General features: G+C 46.4%; 1 protein-coding gene across 1 annotated transcript in view; it reads right to left on the bottom strand.

The window, feature by feature from the left end:
- Positions 1 to 15,327, bottom strand: part of LOC147097544 (uncharacterized) — a 51,671-nt gene extending 36,344 nt beyond the window's left edge. The window contains exon 1 of the mRNA XM_085971396.1: positions 15,266 to 15,327. Coding sequence (XP_085827522.1) covers positions 15,266 to 15,327 — 62 coding nt within the window. The remainder of the gene's footprint in view (positions 1 to 15,265) is intronic.
- Positions 15,328 to 15,564: the final 237 nt, after the last annotated feature.

The following is a 15,564-nucleotide window of genomic DNA, read 5'->3' as shown; positions in this document are numbered from 1 at the left end:
TTAATCTGCAGTCTGTGCTGAGTTATCGGATCTCAGACAGGTGAAACGGGCGGCCGATGCATGTTTTTCGCTACCGTCCAAGATGAGGGATCTGGACAGAGTAGATAGAGAGAAACTGTTCCCATTGGCGGAGGGTCGTGAACCAGAGGACACAGATTTAAGGTGACTGGTAGAAGATCTAAAGGCGACATGAGGAAAAACTTTTTTACGCAGCGAGTGTTTAGGATCTGGAATGCACTGCCTGAAAGGGTGGTGGAGGCAGATTCAGTCGTGGCTTTCAAAAGGGAATTGGATAAGTATCTGAAGGAAAGAAATTTGCAAGGCGATGGGGAAAGGGCGGGGAAGTGGGACTAGCTGAAGTGCACTTGCAGAGAGCCAGCACGGGCTCGACGGACCAAATGGCCACATTCTGTGCTGTAACCATTCTATGATTCTATGATGCTAAGATCTGGACCAAGTGATTGTTCTACTTTGAGGTCTGCCAACTTTTTAAGTATCTCCTATTTTTATCCTATCCAATATTGCTACGACCTCCTCCTCTACTGCTACATTGGCAGCATCCTCTTCTCTAGTGAAGACAATTGCAAAGTACTCATTTAGAACCTCAGCCAAGCCCTCTGCCTCCCCAGGAAGATCTCCCTTTTGGTTCCTAATTAGCCCCACCCTTCCTTTGACTACCTTTTTACTATTTATATGTTTATAAAAGACTTTTGGTTTCTCTTTTATGTTAGCTGCTAATCTATTCTCATACACTCCATTTGGCCCTTTTATTCCTTTGTTTTTAGATATTATAGACTCGAGTGGTTTACTAATAACTGAAATAAGACTAACTAGACTATAATTTTCTGCCTTGTCCTCATCTCCTGTTTTGAATAGGATGGCATATTTTGGCACAATTTTCTCTTCTACTGAATTTTGGAAAATTATAGTCAAAGCCTCTGCTATTCCTCCCTAGCTTCCCTAATGATTCATAGCTGTAAACCATGCAGTCCTGATGAGTTGCCTACCTTAAGGTTGAGCAGCTTCTTTAATATTATTTACATAATAAGTTCCCCTCCACCCATCTACCTCTGATGGTTCTACATCTCAATATCCACCTCCTCTTTGAAACCAACATACTCATTTAGTATTCCCTGACTCTCAAATACAAGTTTGCTTCCTTGTCTCTTGGTGGTTCTGCATCTACCTGGCTTTTCCTATTAAGAATAATATACCTATACAAAGATGGCTAGTTGTTGCCTCTTTTGTTCTTTTTGCTCATTTTTGTACATACATCCTCCTAGCTTTTCTAGTCTTCCTTGTTGTAGTTTTCCTATCTATATTTGTCCTGGCTTTCATTTTTATTATCTGCGTCGGTTCTTTTTTCAGTTTCAAATTTGATCTACTTCCCCTTATTCATCTTTAGGACCCCAACCTTCGGTGCACTGCCATTGTCCTTACTGGAATGTGCCTGATTTGCACCTTTCCCATTACTGATCTGAGATTCTATTTGCCAGCTTTTCCTTCCATTTTGTTTGGGCAATGTCTCTTATTAACTCGTTACAATTTGCTTTTTCCAGTCAAGTACCCCTGGCCCTCAGCTTTTCATTTTCCTTTTCCAACTCTTACACTGAACCTAATTATATTGTGATCATTGCCCTACTTCTGGGTTGTCTACTCGCTCTGCTTAATTATACAGAACCAGGGTCAAGCAATGCTGCCTTCCTTGTTGGAATAGCAATCTACCGACTGAGAAAACAATCCTGAACACACTGCAAAAAAACTCAATTTCCTTTCCACAAACATTTCTCCTATCCCAGCCTAACTTTTGATAGTTAAAATCTCCTAAAATTATAACTCTTATCATAACACATGCCCCTCTGCAAATTTCACCTACAACTTCCTTTCCTTTGTCTGGCAGTCTATCATATATCCTCATTAATGTGACTTTCGTGCTCCTTCCGGCCCCACAGAAATCTCTTCAAAAAACTTGTACTTACTTTTTTCTGAGCAGTATGCAGCAGTTCCTTTAAGGACTGCTGGTGAGGCTGCTGCATGCCTGGTTCCAATGGGTGTAGTGTGCATAGTCCCATCTCCGCCCAATGGTACCTCAAAATCACATTGGGATCCTATGTACGTCACAGGACCCTGATTAGTATACAATCCCTATCACTTAAATGCACACGTTTAAATTGGGTAAATAGCACTAGCCAATTTGTCATTACCATTATTGTAAATGACCAAGTTGGCGCTAACAGCGTCGGTTATTTCGGGCAGAAACAGGCGTTCAGTGAGTAGTTCGCACCTTGTTAAGGTGCAATTACCTGTTATGTTTCTCTGTGTGGAGCCAGACGAGGAATTCAGGTGATGAGAAGCTGGGCGAATTTGACTGATCTCTGCGGACAGCATCAGTCTGGAAGCGCCAGTGAGGAGTTCGTGGTTCTTTGCCATGTCCCGTCAGTGTGAGAATCGTGCAAAAATTTTACAGAATGATTAGTGTGCCTGGCACCAGAGAATAGCGTGAGTGGGTTGGAAATATAGAGCGCTGGGTTCCAGCAGTGCCTCCCGTGTTCCTGATTAATACAGGAGAGTTAATCAGCGATGGGGGAGATTAACGGGCTTTTAATGGAACCATTAAACATCCACCGTGTATAGAGGGGAAATCGCGTTAACACTGACGCGCCCACTGTAAGCAGCGGGGACTGTACTAAAAGTAGGTTCCCGCCTGAAACAGGTGAAAGGCCCCGGCGAGAACAGCAGTGGCCAGACTGGGACTGGGAAGAGGGCAGCAGGTGGTCCACTGCCATTATCATCCTGTTCCTGCTGGGCAGGAGGCCGTGAAAATCAACTCCATATACAAGGAGTCCATTTCCTCTGAGCACACATTGCTTTACAAAATTTTCAAGGTTTTGCTCGAACTAGCAATTTCAGGAAATCTTCCCACTATGTTTGCAACATCACTAATGTGACCAGATTGGTTATCTCTATTACTACGGTGGGGTTATTGTAAACAACAACAACTTGTATTTATATAGCACCTTTAACATAGTAAAACATCCCAAGGCGCTTCACAGGAGTATTAAAAGACAAAGAAATTTGACACCGAGCCACATAAGGAGAAATTAGTGCATGTGACCAAAAGCTTGGTCAAAGAGATGGATTTTAAGGAGCGACTTAAAGGAGGAAAGAGAGGTAGCGAGGCGGAGAGGTTTAGGGAGGGAATTCCAGAGCTTAGGGCCTAGGCAACAGAAGTGTCTCCGCTTCCACCACTTCTGTCGGCAGCGAGTTCCAGGTCCTCACCACTCGCTGCGTAAAAAAGTTTTTCCTCACGTCCCCCCTATATCTCTTGCCCAAAACCTTAAATCCGTGTCCCCTAGTCCTTGTACCACCAACTAGTGGGAACAGCCTTTCCCCGTCTAGCCTATCCAAACCCGTCATAATCTTGTACACCTCGATCAAATCACCCCTCAACCTCCTTTGCTCTAATGAACAGAAATCCAGCTTCTCCAACCTGTCCTTGTAGCTAAGATCCCCCAATCCCCAGAACCCTTCTGGTAAATCTCCTCTGCACCCTCTCAAGGTCCTTCACATCCTTCCTAAAGTGTGGTGACCAGAACTGGATGCAATACTCCAGTTGTGGCCTAACCAGCGCTTTATAAAGATTCAGCATAACTTCTCTACTTTTGTACTCAATACCTCTATTTATGAAGCCCAAGATCCCATATGCTTTGCCAACCACTCTCTCAATATGTCCTGCTACCTTCAGGGACCTATGCACATTAACTCCCAGGTCCCTCTGTCCCTGCACACTCTTTAAAACTGTGCCATTAAGTGTATATTGCCTCTCCCTGTTCCTTCTGCCAAAATGCATCACCTCACACTTCTCTGTATTAAACTCCATCTACCACTTTCCTGAAAGGAACCAGGCGAGTGCAGTCCCACCCAGCTGGATGACGGTGGAGAGGCGTTGGAGAAGGATGGAGTGGTCAACCATGTCAAAGACTGCAGACAGGACAAGAAGGACGAGGAGGGATAGTTTACACCTTTGTCACAGTCACAAAGAATGTCATTTGTGACTTTGATGAGAGCTGTTTTGGTACTGTGGCAAGGGCGGAAACCTGATTGGAGGGATTCAAACATGGAGTTGCGGGAAAGATGGGCATGGATTTGGGAGGCGACAACATGTTCCAGGATTTCGGAGAGGAAAGGGAGGTTGAAGATGGGGTGGTAGTTTACAAGGACGGAGGGGTCAAGGGTTGCTTTTTTGAGGAGAGGGGTGATGACGGCAGATTTGAGGGAGAGGGGGACAATACCAGTTTCATCCACACAAGGCCGTGTGAAGAATTAAGAATAAATACAGGACACCATCAATTTATTAAAAAAAGGTAAAGATTTCATTAAATCAAAACTGCTAAATAGTAGACAATTTGTTTCTTAAAGATATAAGTTGCATTAGCCATGTGGCACCGTCAGTCCTCTGGTGCATTCATTTTTACTGGATAAAAATTCGAACAATTTTCTTTTTCTTCCCACTCCTCTTAAAGGCATTGGCTTTAGTTCTTTGAATGCTGGTCCCTCCCTGGTACCTGACCCATTAGTCATGTGTGAGCTTTGACAGTTAGTGTTGGTAGGCTATTTGACCACAAGGGACATCAGCCAATCATCTGCTTTCATAACATCTACACAGATCCGCTTCCAGCAGAGTTTGCCGGATAGCAATCAGCAGTGGGGAACCCTGGCTGATTTCCCATTTCCAATCCCAGAGATACTGTAGCCCTGTTACCGCTGTCCAGTTGGACGCCAGCTAACTCCGCACAGTCGGAGATCAGGCCTGGGCCTGTCCCAGTCGGCAGAGCCTCACTGGGCCATTGGGGATGTGGAACCAATTGGAACCAATCAGCGTCGGCGGGAAACCTGAGCGGCAGAGCGGGGTATAAAAGTCCCAGAGACCAGGTAAGGCCTCACAGCGTCGGCGGGAAACCTGAGCGGCAGAGCGGGGCTACAAACGCCCCAGAGACCAGGTAAGGCCTCACAGCGTCGGCGGGAAACCTGAGCGGCAGAGCGGGGCTATAAACGCCCCAGAGACCAGGTAAGGCCTCACAGCGTCGGCAGGAAACCTGAGCGGCAGAGCGGGGCTATAAACGCCCCAGAGACCAGGTAAGGCCTCACAGCGTCGGCGGGAAACCTGAGCGGCAGAGCGGGGTATAAAAGTCCCCACAGACCAGGTAAGGCCTCACAGCGTCGGCGGGAAACCTAAGCGGCAGAGTGGGGTATAAAAGTCCCAGAGACCAGGTAAGGCCTCACAGCGTCGGCGGGAAACCTGAGCGGCAGAGTGGGGTATAAAAGTCCCCACAGACCAGGTAAGGCCTCACAGCGTCGGCGGGAAACCTGAGCGGCAGAGCGGGGCTATAAAAGTCCCAGAGACCAGGTAAGGCCTCACAGCGTCGGCGGGAAACCTGAGCGGCAGAGCGGGGCTATAAAAGTCCCAGAGACCAGGTAAGGCCTCACAGCATCGGCGGGAAACCTGAGCGGCAGAGCGGGGTATAAAAGTCCCCACAGACCAGGTAAGGCCTCACAGCGTCGGCGGGAAACCTGAGCGGCAGAGCGGGGTATAAAAGTCCCCACAGACCAGGTAAGGCCTCACAGCGTCGGCGGGAAACCTGAGCGGCAGAGCGGGCTATAAAAGTCCCAGAGACCAGGTAAGGCCTCACAGCGTCGGCGGGAAACCTGAGCGGCAGAGCGGGGCTATAAAAGTCCCAGAGACCAGGTAAGGCCTCACAGCGTCGGCGGGAAACCTGAGCGGCAGAGCGGGGCTATAAAAGTCCCCACAGACCAGGTAAGGCCTCACAGCGTCGGCGGGAAACCTGAGCGGCAGAGCGGGGCTATAAAAGTCCCCACAGACCAGGTAAGGTCTCACAGCGTCGGCGGGAAACCTGAACGGCAGAGCGGGGTATAAAAGTCCCAGAGACCAGGTAAGGCCTCACAGCGTCGGCGGGAAACCTGAGCGGCGGAGCGGGGTATAAAAGTCCCCACAGACCAGGTAAGGTTTACCAATCTCCAGTCTCCAGCCTGGAAGGAGAGAGGTAAAAAGTAATCCAAGTGTGACGTCACCAGAAAGCGGGTAAGTGATTGGTTGGTAAATATTTCTCCCTTTTAAGCTTAAATCTCTTTGGTTTATAGTTTCAAAGGTGTGATATTCACCATCTAGAATCGGGGCCGAGGATATTTAAGAATAATATTAATAAATTTAATTAATTACATAGAATGGGAGATCAGGTGATGTGTTGCTGCTGCAATATGTGGGAGCTGGTGAACACCATTGATGCTCACGGTGATCACATTTGCAGTAAGTGTTGGCTGCTCGAGGAATTCCGGCTCCGTGTTGAAGAGCTGGAGTCCGAGCTTCAAATACTGAGACACATCAGGGAGGGGGAGAGTTACCTGGACTCTGTGTATCACGAGGTAGTCACACCAATTAGATTAATTAATGCAGATGTAGTCCGTGGCCAGGGTCAGGATGGTGTGACTAGAAGTGAGGCAGGTACGGGGATCCAGGAGGTAGTGTTGGAGGAGCCACAGCCCTTGCACTTGTCCAACAGGTTCGAGGCTCTTACTCCCTGTGGGGACAGGAGCAGGGACTGCAGGGAGGATGAGCAACCTGGCCACAGCACCGTGGAGCAGGGGGCCATTCAAGTGGGGGGAGTTAAAAGAAATGTTGTAGCGGTAGGGGATAGTATCGTTAGGGGGATAGATAGAGTTCTTTGCAGCCGAGAGCGAGAGTCCCGAAGGCTGTGTTGCCTACCCGGTGCCAGGGGTTAAGGACATCTCCTCTGGGCTGGAGAGAAACTTGGAGTGGGAGGGGGAGGATCCAGTTGTCGTGGTCCATGTTGGTACCAACGACATAGATAGGACAAGGAAGGAGGTTCTGCTGAGGGAGTTTGAGCAGCTAGGGGCCAAATTAAAAAGCAGAACCACAAGGGTAATAATCTCTGGATTATTACCTGAGCCACGAGCGAATTTGGCTAGGACAAATAAAATTAGAGAGTTAAATGTGTGGCTCAAAGACTGGTGTGGGAGAAATGGGTTTTGCTTCCTGGGACACTGGCACCAGTACTGGGGCAGGAGGGAGCTGTTCCGTCGGGATGGGCTTCACTTGGCCAGTGCTGGGACTAGAGTCCTGGCGGATCATATAACTAGGGCTGTAGAGAGGGCTTTAAACTAACTAGTGGGGGGGAGGTTCCTAGAGAGCAAATAATAAAAATGACAACAGAGAAGGTCATAGACTTAGGTAGCAGTGGGGAAATTAAAAACCAGAGCATGTCAGGAAGGGGCAGAAGGTATGGAGTAAAAGGTAAAGTAATAAAAAGGGCAAAAGCAGGAACTAAGTGTCACAAAACATCTTTGAAAGTTCTGTATCTGAATGCACGTAGCATTCGTAACAAAATAGACGAGTTAATGGCACAAATAACTACATATGGGTATGATCTTGTGGCCATTACAGAAACATGGCTGCAGGGTGACAATGCCTGGGAATTAAACATACCAGGTTATTTAACAATCAGGAAGGACAGGCAGGAAGGAAGGGGAGTTGGGGTGGCTATGTTAATAAAGGAAGGAATCACTTGTAAGATTCGAAAATTTTCATTAACTAATCACGCAAGAAAACAGGATTAATAATACAGCTTTATTGACCAAAAGAAGCTTATACAGAAAACCCTTTTATAAAAAGGGGCATACAAAATGGCCGCCGGACCTCGTGATCAGTTTCTGGGACCATTTGATTTCTGTTACTGCAAGCCAGACAGGCTTGTGGATTGAGGACAGTAAGCCCGCGAAAGCCAGTATCGGGAAACCGAAACTCAGGGAAATGGGCATACATATTTAATTGGATTCTAAGTACAAGACAGTTTCAGGTAACAGGATGGGGCCCATCAAGATATGGGCGGACAATTGAATGAACACTTAAACCCATTTACTGTACAAAGGAAGAACCGTTTAACAGCCATCAAGAGCAATCTCCAGACCGATCAATATGCGAACCGAGTTACGGTGACAAAGTAAAAGACATTATCGGCCAGGAAGGCCAGTTAAGCTATCACCGGCTCCCGTTACAAGACAAAGCGCCCCTGCAGAGATTTCTGCCTGCCAAAAATATTACAAAGACTGGACTATGATCTGGCGGGAGATAAGACTGTCCCAAAAGAGTATAATTATGGATTTGAAAGTCCATCAAGAAAGAGACACACACACTGGAGGCAACGCTTCACCTCGACGGCTACGCTTCATTCGTAGGACGATTCACTTCTTCGGTACAATTCGTAACTTCGGTGACGACGAGAAGACTTTGGCTGGGAAGCCAGCTCGGCCAGGCAAGGCTCGACTACGACGGGAAGACGAAGGAGGGTGGCCTGGGTACTTTTGTCGGGAGATCAGCGATGACCCAAGCCGAAGGAGAAGACACCCTCTGAAAAACCGCCGAGCCAGGTGGGAGCGAGAAATAAATAAAAAGACATTCCAGGCCTAGCCAGTCAGGGCCTCGACATACCATTCGGCCAGAAACTCTCGGATTCTCCCATGTGTATCCAGTTCTTCAACGGCTTGTTAACAGATTCAACCATGACGAGCGCTCATCAAGGCTGTGTCCACTGCCTCATCGCCTGAGAGAGAGAGAAAAACAAGCTGCGCCAGAAGTTTCCAAATCCACGTGACGACGGAAAGCTGTACCAAAAGGCTGCGAACCCCCTCTTTTGCGAATCTGAAAGTGGTGAGCATGATTCCGAGTTCCTCAGGTCAAAACTTAGTCTAGGTCTAGGGGAGGGGGTAAGGGTAATCGTAATGTGTTTCCCCTTTTTCGATGTGCCGTGTGTTTCCCATTTCCATGGAATTAAGTTTATAGATACGTGCATGCTTGTAGTCGCTTTAATCTGTGCTTATGACATGTATTTTATAATGCTGCAAACTGTTTAATAATAAAAGCATCCATTTCGTGCTATTCAACCTGGTCTATTGAGTCTTTCTCTGCACTACAGTTCCCTGCACCTAAGTCCAATGTCTAGAACCGTAGGGGAGAGTGGGTCGAACCACTCAAGGGTAATTATTGCACGAAGCCTGGTAGGAGACCAGAACGAGCAAGAGAAACCCCCTACACACTGTAATACAGAGAAATGATATTGGGTCAAAAGATCTGAATAATGAAACAGTTTGGGTGGAGGTAAGGAATAATAAGGGGAAAAAAACACTAGTGGGCGTAGTCTATAGGCCTCCGAACAGTGGCAACTCTGTTGGACGGAGTATCAATCAGGAAATAGTTGAGGCTTGTAATAAGGGAACATCTATAATTATGGGGGATTTTAACTATCATATTAATTGGACAAATCAAATTGGGCAGGGCTGCCTTGAGGATGAGTTCATTGAGTGTATTAGGGATGGGTTTCTTGAGCAGTATGTAACTGAACCGACCAGGGGGCAAGCAACCTTAGATCTGGTCCTGTGTAACGAGACGGGATTAATTAAAAATGTCCTAGTAAAGGATCCCCTTGGAATGAGTGACCATAACATGGTTGAATTCCATATTCAATTAGAGGGTGAGAAGGTTGGATCTCAAACAAGCGTGCTAAGCTTGAATAAAGGAGACTATGAAGGTATGAGAGCAGAATTGAGTAGAGTGGATTGGGAAAATAGATTAAAGGGTAAGACGATACATGATCAGTGGTGTACATTTAAGGAGTTATTTTACAACTTCCAAAAAATATATATTCCACTGAGAAGAAAAGGGTGTAAAAGAAAAGACAGCCATCCGTGGCTAAGTAAAGAAATTAAGGATAGTATTCGACTAAAAATAAGGGCATATAAGGTAGCCAAATCTAGTGGGAGGATAGAGGATTGGGAAAACTTTAAAAGACAGCAAAAAATAACAAAAAGATTGATTAAGAAAGGGAAGATAGATTATGAAAGTAAATTAGCAAAAAATATAAAAACAGAGAGTAAGAGTTTTTATAGTTATATAAAAAGAAAAAGGGTGGCTAAAGTAAATGTTGGTCCCTTAGAGGATGAGACCGGGAAATTAATGGTGGGAAATATGGAGATGGCAAAAACACTGAATGAATATTTTACATCAGTCTTTACAGTAGAAGACATTAAGAATATCCCAACACTGGACAAACAGGGGGCTAAAGGGGGGGAGGAGCTAAACACGACCAAAATCACTAAGGAAGTGGTACTCGGTAAAATAATGGAACTCAAGGGGGATAAATCACCTGGACCTGATGGCTTACATCCTAGGGTCTTGAGGGAAGTGGCGGTAGGGATTGTGGATGCATTGGTAATAATTTTCCAAAACTCCCTGGACTCAGCAAAGGTCCCAGCAGACTGGAAAACTGCAAATGTAACACCCTTATTTAAAAAGGGCAGTAGACAGAAGGCTGGAAACTATAGACCGGTTAGCCTAACATCTGTGGTAGGTAAAATTTTGGAGTCCATTATTAAGGAGACAGTAACAGGACATTTGGATAATCATAATTTAATAGGACAAAGTCAGCATGGTTTTATGAAGGGGAAGTCATGTTTGACAAATTTGCTGGAGTTCTTTGCGGAAGTAACGTATAGGGTGGATAAAGGGGAACCAGTGGATGTAGTGTATTTAGACTTCCAATAGGCATTTGACAAGGTGCCACACAAAAGATTATTGCTTAAGATAAAAAATCACGGGATTGGGGGTAATATTCTGGCATGGATAGAGGATTGGCTATCTAACAGAAGGCAGAGAGTTGGGATAAATGGTTCATTCTCAGACTGGCAATCAGTAACTAGTGGTGTTCCGCAGGGGTCAGTGCTGGGTCCCCAACTCTTTACAATCTATATTAACGATTTGGAGGAGGGGACCGAGTGTAACATATCAAAGTTTGCAGATGATACTAAGATGGGAGGGAAAGTAGTGAGTGAGGAGGACATAAAAAACCTGCAAGGGGACATAGACAGGCTAAGTAAGTGGGCAGAGATTTGGCAGATGGAATACAATACTGGAAAGTGTGAGGTTATGCACTTTGGCAGGAAAAATCATAGATAATGGCAAGAAACTGGAAAGTACTGAAGTACAAAGGGATCTGGGGGTCCTGGTGCACGAAACTCAAAAGGTTAGTATGCAGGTGCAGCAAGTGATTAAGAAGGCCAATGGAATGTTGGCTTTCATTGCTAGGGGGATAGAATATAAAAATAGGGAGGTATTGCTTCAGTTGTACAAGGTATTGGTGAGACCGCACCTGGAATACTGCGTACAGTTTTGGTGTCCATACTTAAGAAAGGACATACTTGCTCTCGAGTCAGTACAAAGAAGGTTCACTCGGTTAATCCCGGGGATGAGGGGATGGACATATGAGGAGAGGTTGAGTAGATTGGGATTCTACTCATTGGAGTTCAGAAGAATGAGAGGCGATCTTATTGAAACATATAAGGTTGTGAAGGGGTTGGATCGGGTGGAAGCGGGGAAGATGTTCCCGATGATGGGTGAAACTAGAACTAGGGGGCATAGTCTTAGAATAAGGGGCTGCTCTTTAAAAACTGAGATGAGGAGGAACTACTTCACTCAGAGGGTGGTAGGTCCATGGAATATGCTGCCCCAAAAAGCTGTAGAAGCTACATCATTACATAAGTTTAAAACAGAAATAGACAGTTTCCTAGAAGTAAAGGGAATTAAGGGTTACGGGGAGCGGGCAGGAATTTGGACATGAGTCTAGGTTCGGATCGGTCATGGCCCTGTGGGTAGCGGAGCGGGCCCAGGGGCCGTGTAGCCTGATCCTGCTCCTATTTCGTGTGTCTAATTCTGTTAGATTCAGGAGATGGTTCTGGGATAGTGGATAGGCGGTTAGGATCAGATCAGCCATGATCTTATTGAATGGCGGAGCGGGCTCGAGGGGCCGATTGGCCTACTCCTGCTCCTATTTCTTATGTTCTTATGTTCTTATGATCTTGCACATAAATTGTCAGGTGTTGGTAGTCTATTAGCTGTGTATTCCCGTGCTACATCAAGTAAGCAAGTGAGTCAAAAGCCAAATACTGCGGATGCTGGAAATCAGAAATAAAAACAGAAAATGCTGGAAACACTCAGCAGGTCAGGCAGCATCTTTGGGGGTAATTCTAACCCCGCAAAACGGGTGGGTTTCGGGTGGGATGTGAAAATTAAAAAATTGTCAAACCCGCCTCGGGCAGCCCACTTCCAGTGTTAACGGTGGTGGGATGGCGGATAGAGTTTCATAGTTTCATAGAGATAGGAACAGGAGTAGGCCATTCGGCCCTTCGAGCCTGCTCCGCCATTCAATGAGATCATGGCTGATCTTCGTCTGAGATTATAGCTGATCTTACCAGTTCAGTACCCCGTCCCCGCCTTTTCTCCGTAACCCTTAATCCCCTTAGCCTTCAGAAATATATCCAATTCTCTCTTGAAAATATTTATTGAATTAGCCTTCACAGCCCTCTGTGGCAGGGAATTCCACAGGCTCACCACTCTTTGAGTGAAGAAATTCTTCCTCATCTCTGTTTTAAATGATTTGCCCGCTATTTTTAGACTGTGGCCCCTGGTTCTGTGCTCCCCTGCCATTGGAAACATTCTCTCTGAATTCAGCCTGTCCAGGCCTGCCATAATTTTATATGTTTCGATGAGATCCCCTCTCAATCTTCTAAACTCCAGTGAGTACAAGCCCAAACTATTCAATCTCTCCTCGTAGGTCATTCCCGCCATTCCAGGTATCAGCCTGGTGAATCGCCGCTGCACTCTTTCCATGGCAAGAACATCCTTCCGCAGATGGGGCGACCAAAACTGTACACAATACTCCAGATGCGGTCTCACCAGCACCTTGTACAGCTGTAGTAAGGTATCCCTATTCCTATACTCGAACCCCCTTGATATGAAGGCCAACATACCATTTGCCTTCTTAATCGCCTGTTGCACCTGCATGCTCTCCTTCAGTGACTGGTGCACAAGAACACCCAGGTCCCTCTGCACTTCCCCATCTCCCAATCTATTGCCATTTAGATAATAATCCACCCTCCTGTTTTTACCCCCAAAGTGGATAACCTCGCATTTATCCACATTATAGTGCATCTGCCACGTATCCGCCCATTCCCCCAACCTGTCCAAATCGCACTGTAGCCTCCTGACATCCTTATCAGAGCCCACCCCTCCTCCTAGTTTAGTGTCGTCAGCGAATTTGGAAATATTGCATCCAATTCCCTGATCCAGATCATTTATATATATTGTGAACAGCTGGGGTCCCAGGACAGATCCTTGCGGCACCCCGCTGGTCACTGCCTGCCACTCCGAAAACGAGCCGTTTATTCCAACTCTCTGTTTTCTATCCGCCAGCCAGTTCTCTATCCACGTTAATACTTTGCCCCCAATCCCATGAGCCTTAATTTTGCATGATAATCTTTTGTGTGGAACCTTATCGAAGGCTTTCTGGAAGTCAAGGTACACCACATCCACTGGCTCTCCCCCATCTATTTTACCAGTTACTTCCTCAAAAAATTCCAGCAGATTAGTCAAACACGATTTACCCTTTGTAAATCCATGTTGACTCTGTCCGATCCTTTCCCCATTTGTCAAGTGCTCCGCTATTTTATCCTTAATAATGGACTCTAGCATTTTGCCCACAACCGATGTAAGGCTTACTGGTCTATAATTCCCTGCTTTCTCTCTACCCCCCTTTTTAAATATTGGGGTAACATTAGCTACCCTCCAATCCACGGGTACTGTTCCCGAGTCAATGGAGTTCCGGAAGATGATCCTTAGAGCATCTGCTATCTCCAGGGCCACCTCCTTAAGTACCCTAGGATGTAGTTTATCAGGCCCCGGGGATTTGTCGGCCTTCAGTCCCCTCAACTTACCCAACACCATATCCCTAGAGATACTAATTTCTGTCAGCTCCTCCCTCTCATTAGTCCCTATGTTTGCCGATATTCCTGGGAGGTTATTTGTGTCCTCCTTTGTGAATACAGAACCAAAGTATGAGTTTAATTGGTCTGCCATTTCCTTATTCTCCATTATATATTCTCCCGAATCGGACTGCAAGGGACCGACTTGGGATTTTACCAGTCTTTTCCTCCTGATATACCGATAAAAGCTTTTGCAGTCTGTCTTTATGTTTGCTGCAAGTTTACTTTCGTATTCTATTTTCCCCTTCCTGATTAATCCCTTTGTCCTCTTTTGCTGTATCCTGTACTGCCCCCAATCTTCCGGTCTGGTGCTTTTTTTTGCCAGTTGATATGCCCTTTTTTTTGATTTTATGCTGTCCCTAATTTCCCTCGTTATCCACGGTTGAGTCACCTTTTTAGGTTTATTTTTATGCCAAACCGGTATAAACATGTTCTGGAATTCTTCCATTCTATCTTTGAATGCTTGCCATTGTCTATCCACTGTCAATCCCCCCAGAAACACCACCCAATCAATCTTACCCAAATCCCGTCTCATACCCTCGTAATTCCCTTTATTTAAGTTCTGGACCTTAGTCTCTGATTCAATTTCCTCACTCTCCATCTCGACTGAGAGCTCGATCATATTATGATCGCTCTGACCCAAGGGGCCTCGTACAAGAAGATTGCTGATAAGTCCCTTCTCATTGCACAATACCCAGTCTAAAATGGCAACCAACCCGCTCCCAGGAGGCAGGTTGCTGATTTAAATATTTGAATGAGGATGTGTGCCTGAGATTTTCTCTCTTGTCCAGCTTTAACGCTGGCTGGCCGGGTTTCCCCGGGTGCTAAACGGAGGACTGGTGCATGGAACAGGAACAGGCTGGAAGTGCCTTTCCAGCTTGTGGGCCAGGAGCAGCAAGTGTGCTTCCCCCCGGCCCCCAAGCTAACCTGCTTCATTCCCCGGGATCGGAGCCCCCATGCAATCGGACCCCCCCACAATCAGATCCCCCCAAGATCGGACCTCCCCCAGCCCCCCCACCACAATCACTGATCCCCCGGTGATCACCGACCTTCCCGATGCCCTCATCTCTGCCCCAATCTCTCGCCAACACCCCGACCCTCGAAGCCACACTGTATCCCCCTCCCCCCACCCTTGCGATCTTTATCCCTGTTCCTGGGCTGCGGCCTTTTCTGCAGCCTCCCCCCCACCCCTGTCAATCAGGCTGGCTTCCGGGTGGGGATGATGTTGAAAAAACCCACTCCCGACCAGAAATCCTCTCTCCTGCTTTGAAATCTCACCCCAGTAAAGATCGGGGGCCAATGTTTCCGGTTGATGAGCAACTGAGCTCTCGATCTCTGCAATCGTGATTCCAGCACTAACCTTTTCTTCAGTTCCTTCATTCTCTCTCCATTCTCCTGTGTATCATCCATTAGGCCGTCCATTTCTAGGGCTGGAGAAACCTCCAACCTGAAGAATTTCAGTTCGACAAACACATCAGTACAATCTGGAGCTACAATCACTGGGGAACCAATCGACCCTCTCTCTAAACACCTCTGTTGATTTTTGAAATATGTTGCTGATTCCCATTAGCTTGGCTGTTCACAAAAGAAACAGTGTAGGATCTCACCACAGAACAGTTTTGAATGTGTCATAGAAACATAGACATAGAAGATAGGAGC

Source organism: Somniosus microcephalus, chromosome 31 (assembly GCF_052327205.1).
Source record: "Somniosus microcephalus isolate GS21.2 chromosome 31, FLI_Smic_1.0, whole genome shotgun sequence".
Lineage (NCBI taxonomy): Eukaryota > Metazoa > Chordata > Chondrichthyes > Squaliformes > Somniosidae > Somniosus > Somniosus microcephalus.
This window is presented reverse-complemented; position numbering and strand designations above follow the sequence as displayed.